This window comes from Muscardinus avellanarius (assembly GCF_963383645.1).
Source record: "Muscardinus avellanarius genome assembly, chromosome: 16".
In the NCBI taxonomy this organism is placed as follows: Eukaryota; Metazoa; Chordata; class Mammalia; order Rodentia; family Gliridae; genus Muscardinus; species Muscardinus avellanarius.
Genome location: NC_137802.1, coordinates 51,243,437 through 51,250,039, shown reverse-complemented (window position 1 = coordinate 51,250,039; position 6,603 = coordinate 51,243,437). Strand labels below are relative to the sequence as shown.

Below are 6,603 nucleotides of genomic sequence, written 5' to 3'. Positions count from 1 at the left end.
GACTGTTTTAAAATAAAAGATAAAATAGGGCTGGAGGTGTAGCTCAGAAGTCAAACACTCTTAGGTGTTCAATTATCAGTGCCACAAAAGAAGGAAGAGGAAGAGGGGGAGGAGGAGGAGGAGGGGGAGGAGGAGGAGGAGGAGGAGGAGAAGGAGGGAAAGGGCTCTAAGAAACAATATAATTTATTATCTCAAGGAACTAGAAAAAAACAAATATTTGTTTTTATAAACAAATAACAGTTTATAAAAAAATAATAGAAATTAGAGAAGAAATAAAGAAAAATAGAAAATAAAAAAGCAATTAAAATAATAAAAATGCTGTAGTGTGTATCTTGAATGTCACCCAAAGGCCCATGTATTAAAGGCTTGTGACATTATTGGGAGATGGTGGGACCTTTAATAGGTGGGGCCTCGTGGGACATCTTTAGGTCAGTGGGGCTGGGCCTTCAGAGCAGCACTGTGGGACACTGGCCTCCTTTTCTTCTCTTTTTTTGTTCCCTGGATAAAATGTAAGTGGTTTGGCTTTCCCATGTGCACCCACTATAAAATGTTGTCTCACCATAGGTTCCAAACAATGGGGCCACCCGATCGTGGACTAGAACTTCCAACACTGTGAACCAAGACCAAACTTTATATTTATAAGCAGGTATCTCAGACATTTCATTACCGTAACAGAAAGCTAACATAGGAAGGAAGAGTTGACCTTTTTTTGTGTGTGTGTGGTACTGGGGATGGAACCCAGAGGCATTTTACCTTCGAGCTACACTCCCAGCCCAATTTTTTATTCTTTATTTTGAAACAGGGTCTCACTGAGGTGCAAAGGGCCTCACTAAGTAGCTGAGGCTGTCTTCGAACCGCGATCCTCCTGTCTCAGCCTCCCGAATGCTGAGATTACAAGCGTGCGCCACCACGCCTGGCTTGACTTTTTGAAAAGATAATAAATTCGTAGGCCTTTTAGCCAGACTAATGGAAAATAAAAGTGAAGACTTAAATAATGAAGTCAAGATATGCTTTTCTGCTCCTCTCATAATGAGCTTGAACTCTGGACAAGTACTTCTTTAAAGTACTTCTTTAAAGTACTTCTTTAAAGGATTTATATTTTTTCCCATGAATAATTCTTTCTGAATTGTGACTTTGTTTCTATAGAGAACAAAGGAAAGACATGGTAAAGGGAATAGATAGGGAGCTGTGGAAGGCCTCTCTGCTAAAATTCATTGGCAAGAGGAGATTCTGTGGAAGAATGGTGGGCCGTGATCCCAGAGGCGACCTAAAGGAGCCCACTTTCCAGAGACAGTCTGGAGGACAGAGTCGAGGAGAGTGTGGCTGCCTTCATGGGCAACGTGACCCCGAAGCATCTCAGGTGGTATCAGCATCGTCTCTCCTCTGGCTGTGCTAATGCCTCCCTAAGGAGGTGTAAGTCTAGGAATCAGGCAAAAGAAATTTCCAGACACTTTCCGGGAAGGCCATCATACATGGCTCTGAACACCTCATTCTGGTTTAGATTCATCCTTTCCTGATGAATCTAAAATATTATGCTTCATATTTATACTCAACACTTCCACCTGGACTCACTCTCTTGGACTATCCCGACCATCATGTTTCTTCTACATATTTCTGTTTTTTCCCCTCAATTTTAGAAAGGCTTTTTTTTTGTGTGTGTGTGTGAAGGTTGGCAACCTTTTTCCTGTTATAGGGCCAAATAGTAAGTACTTTAGGCTTTCCTGACCCCTAGGGTCTCTGTTACAACTACTTATTTCTGTCTTAGTAGTACAAAAGCAGCCATAGACAATATGGGCATGACTGTGTTCCTTTGAAACGTCACACACACACACACACACACACACACACACACACACGCACACACGCACACATGCACGCGCGTGCACCAGTCTGAACTTAGCATGCATATATATATATATATATATATATATATATATATATATATAGTTTCTCTCAAGCTATATCCCAATATCAGAGAACTCACCTGATGGCCACATCCCTTTAAGGCTCCATAGTCTCCCAACAGTGTAACTCTAAGGACCAAACCCTGTACAGCTTGAGGGCTGAATTGGCCAACCCTCATTTTAGTACCATTCCCATTCATCAAGTCAGTTTCCATTTTACTTTCCTATTTCCCAACTCATCTCCCATGTATTGACAAATTCCCAACATCTCAACTAATAGTGAGACCCAGAATCCTTGCAGTGAATACAGGGCAAGTTTCTGCTACAAGGACACTTCTAAGTGCCGAAAGGTGGGTCGATTTGGAAGGAGATGTTCTACCTGGGAGAGTGTTCACCCAAAGTTCTCATTCCAGGGAGTATAGTGGCAGAACCTCACAAGAGAGGAATCCCCAATTCCCAAACAACTCCGCCCCACGTCCCTGGCTGTCCTGCCCTCTGAGTAATGGAGTGAGCCTTTTGGGGCTGGAATGATTCTGTCTCTTTTGAAGCCATGTGATGAAACTCTGATTTCATCAACCACCAACACCCAGGAAGAGCCTGGTGTGACACAAGTCAAATGGAATACTTTTATAGGATGAGGGGGGACTCTTTGGAGGTAACTAACTAACATATTTTGAAGAAAAATCAGCTGAAGCATTAGGAAAGGGAACTATGCTATTTGACAAGCCCCCACCCACCATTCCGGGTATAAAAGGACCTTGATGGAAGAAGAGGCTCAAACCTCACCCGCATCTACCTCCAGCAGCTCACTGCTCTCCCATCACTGTTCCCAGCACTATGCCTTACGAATGCTCCCTGCCCAACGTGAGCTGCCGCTCCAGCTGCTCCTCCCGGCCCTGCGTACCCCCCAGCTGCCATGGCTGCGTCCTGCCCGGGGCCTGCAACATCCCCGCCAACGTGAGCAACTGCAACTGGTTCTGCGAGGGCTCCTTCAACGGCAGTGAGAAGGAGACCATGCAGTCCCTGAACGACCGCCTGGCCAGCTACCTGGAGAAGGTGCGGCAGCTGGAGAGGGAGAACGCGGAGCTGGAGACCCGCATCCAGGAGCGGGCCCAGCAGCAGGATCCCTTGGTGTGCCCGGCCTACCAGGCCTACTTCCGGACCATCGAGGAGCTCCAGCAGAAGGTGAGCGGGTGGGCTTTGTGGGGGTCCTGAAGCAGCTGCCTCTCTTTGGAAAACGAGATATTCTCCAGTTCAAATGAATCTCACATTAGAACCACTTTTTCAGATTCTGTGTGCCAAGTCTGAGAATGCCAGGATTGTGGTGCAGGTCGATAATGCCAAGCTGGCTGCGGATGACTTCAGAACCAAGTATGTTGAGCCTTTTGGGCTAGATGACCTCTGCAATTTCATGGCCCTATGAGCCTGATGTTTCCTTCGCCCCCTTTTTATTTTCCCTCCTATGTGGGGTTATATAGAAAATCAGTTTCAAATAGGGATCCAGACTCAAGGGCTGTCTATCCTTCAGTTGTTACCGGTTGAGTTTCCCTTATCTGAAATGCTTTGAATGAGAAGTGTTTCATGTTTTAAGTTTTTTTTTTTCTTCATTTTGGAATATTTGCATATACATAATGAGACATCTTGGGTTTGGACCCAAGTCAACGCAAAAGTCATGTATCTTTCAAACGCGTCTTATATACACAGCCTGAGGTAACTTTATGGAATCTGTTTAGTGCATTTGGTCTTGAATGATTTATCACATGAGATCAGGTGTGAGATCTTCCACTCTGGTGTCACATCAGTACTGAAAGGGTTTTAGACCTTTGCACATTTCAGATTTTGGATTTTCTGATTAGGAATGCTCAGCTAGTATTGGCCTTTCTGAGATTTCTTAAACCCCCAGGTTCAGAGGTTAGAATTAATGGATTGATTTGGATATATATATATATATATATATATATATATATATATATATATATATCAATAAAAATTGAACAGAGGGAGCAGACTCTTATGAGTCACTGTGTGTGCTTTCTGGTGTTAGGGTAAATGAAGGACCCTTCTAGCCTATTCATGCCTAGCATGAGAGAAACATGAAAGAGAAGAGGCAGAGAATTATGAAAGTGCCAACATTTCTTAGCCAATCATATCCAAATAAGAAACCAGAGAGCAAGGCAGGCTTCTTTCCTGGCTACCCCCCCCCCCCCTGCCGTTCTGATCTATGCCTGCAGGTATGAGACAGAGCTGGGTCTGAGGCAGCTGGTGGAGTCAGACATCAACAGCCTGAGGAGGATCCTGGATGAGCTGACCCTGTGCAAGTCTGACCTGGAGGCCCAGGTGGAGTCCCTGAGGGAGGAGCTGCTGTCCCTCAAGAGGAACCATGAGGAGGTATGAAGAAAATTTTAAAAAAGAAGGCTTCAGAGCTAATCCTGTAGCATTGGGAATCAGAAGGCAGTAGCTGTCAGGGTCCCTGGCACAGGACCCTTCTCTGAAGAACTCAAAGTTAGTGATGATCAAATGAGCTGCTCACTCTCATGCATCCAGCTGAGGGTTGGGCAGGAGAAGGACAGACAGCCATTGATTAAGTCCTGCTCTCCTGGTCACAATCAGGTCCTGGATTTGGTGGGTGTGTAGGTAAAAGTCAGTCAGTCAGTCATGGCTTCTCCCTTCAAAGAGCTTGCAGCCTAGTGTGGAGAGACAGCCACGTTAACAGAGAGATGCAATACAAGGCAGAGTGAAATGAATGCTTTATGAAACACATACAACTTGAGTAAGCCGCCAGCCAGAGAGGAGACAGGAAGCTCTTCCCAAGTGCAAGACTCCAATACTCTGACCTGAGGGGAGAGGGTGAGCAAAGACAAAGAAGGGACTGAGCATATCTTTGAGTATGGCTAGGCATAGAGTACCTATAAGGATGTGATGGGAAATGAGGAAGGACTTGTATACATGCCCAGAAACTGGACTTGTAGGAAATGTGTTTTTTCAGTTTTTTGGGAAAGAATTTGTGTGATCCCCGTGGGAGTCTATTACTATATAAGGTATATGTCAATCTTTGGAATGATCAGGACATGTTGTTTAGTGCTTTTGAAAAACATACGTGCAGGTTTCACTCACTTAACTTACCTACAGCAGGAAGATAGCACAATAGTTTCTGTGGGCTCACCCTTTCCCCTTCCCCAACAGGAGGTCAACACCCTGCGCTGCCAGCTTGGAGACCGCCTCAACATCGAGGTGGACGCCGCGCCCACCGTGGACCTGAACCGTGTGCTCAATGAGACCAGGTGTCAGTATGAGGCGCTGGTGGACACCAACCGCAGGGAAGTGGAGGAATGGTTCACCACACAGGTCGGTGTCTAAGCTCATGGTCCCCTAGGATTCAAGGTCCCCAGGGCCCTTAAGGCAGGCTCTGATGCTGTCTCCTCCCCTGGGGTGTTGCAGACCGAGGAGCTGAACAAGCAGGTGGTGTCCAGCTCAGAGCAGCTGCAGTCCTGCCAGGCAGAGATCATCGAGCTGAGACGCACGGTCAACGCCCTGGAGATCGAGCTGCAGGCCCAGCACAACCTGGTGTGTATTGTTCAGAACTACTGGTGAGCAGCGCGGGGCTGGGGAGGCAGAGACTTCATGATGTCCTTTGGGTCACACATTATCCTTAGCTCTTAAAATTTGTGACTTCTTTGAAATCCCATGGAGAAACTCCTTGAAGGAACAGCTCCCTGACATCCTTTATTCTTCCCACCACAGAGGAACTCTCTGGAAAACACTCTGACGGAGAGCGAGGCCCGCTACAGCTCACAGCTGTCCCAGGTGCAGTGCATGATCAGCAACGTGGAGTCGCAGCTGGCCGAGATCCGGGGTGACCTGGAGCGGCAGAACCAGGAGTACCAGGTGCTGCTGGATGTCCGGGCCCGGCTGGAGTGTGAGATCAACACATACCGAAGCCTGCTCGACAGCGAGGACTGCAAGTGAGTTTGGGTTGCCTCTGGGGCTATCAATGGAGACATAGTGTTAGGGAGATTGTCAGTTCAATACTATCTATTTGGGCAAAGCAGATTATGTTAAATTCCATGAAAGCTCAAGAGCATGAGATAATATTTTTCAAAAGTTCAGTTTTCTAACTGTACATAGTATCCTGGAAGAGGAAGAAGGGTTTGATAACAACAACAACAAAAAAAATTTAATTCCGACCACTGGGAATTCACAGGTTGTCTTAGGAAGCATGAGGGGTGTGTGCATCTTGGGGTTCTCTCTTCTCCCTAATGCATTCCAAACCTCTCTGTCCCTCCAGCCTCCCCTGCAACCCATGTGCCACCACCAATGCTAGTGGCGGCTGCTGTGGACCCTGTGGCAGCTCTCAGAAGTGTGGCTGTTAATTGAGTAACCGCTATCCTCTTCGAAGACATCAATGAAGCCATTTAGGTCAAGCACAGGAATGATTCTCGATGACTTCCGTTGCCAGGGCTCAGTTGCCATTAAGAAGCCTTGTCATGCCAACTGAGATTTCTAGGCGCTAACATGCTCTGTAGATTCAGCAAAGACATACATCATCAACTTCTGATGTCTGGAAAATTCCTTCTTGTTGAGGGCTGTGCTTCTTTGTTTCTGAAGAAGTTCAGCTCCCTGTAAGCTGAGCTCCAGGTATTACTGTAGGGCGTTTCCTGTGCATTCTGCCATTTCCTGCTTTCCTTTCTTTTCTGGTATT

General features: G+C 46.3%; 1 protein-coding gene across 1 annotated transcript; it reads left to right on the top strand.

Annotated features, from left to right (window-relative positions):
- Positions 1 to 2,615: 2,615 nt before the first annotated feature.
- LOC308275482 (keratin, type I cuticular Ha4-like) lies at positions 2,616 to 6,274 on the top strand (the record flags this gene model as incomplete). Its single annotated transcript, XM_080713791.1, is given in 8 exon segments — positions 2,616 to 2,663; positions 2,667 to 3,089; positions 3,193 to 3,275; positions 4,136 to 4,292; positions 5,088 to 5,249; positions 5,343 to 5,468; positions 5,646 to 5,866; positions 6,190 to 6,274. Coding segments are annotated over 8 exon segments (1,305 nt in total).
- Between the last annotated feature and the right edge of the window lie 329 nt (positions 6,275 to 6,603).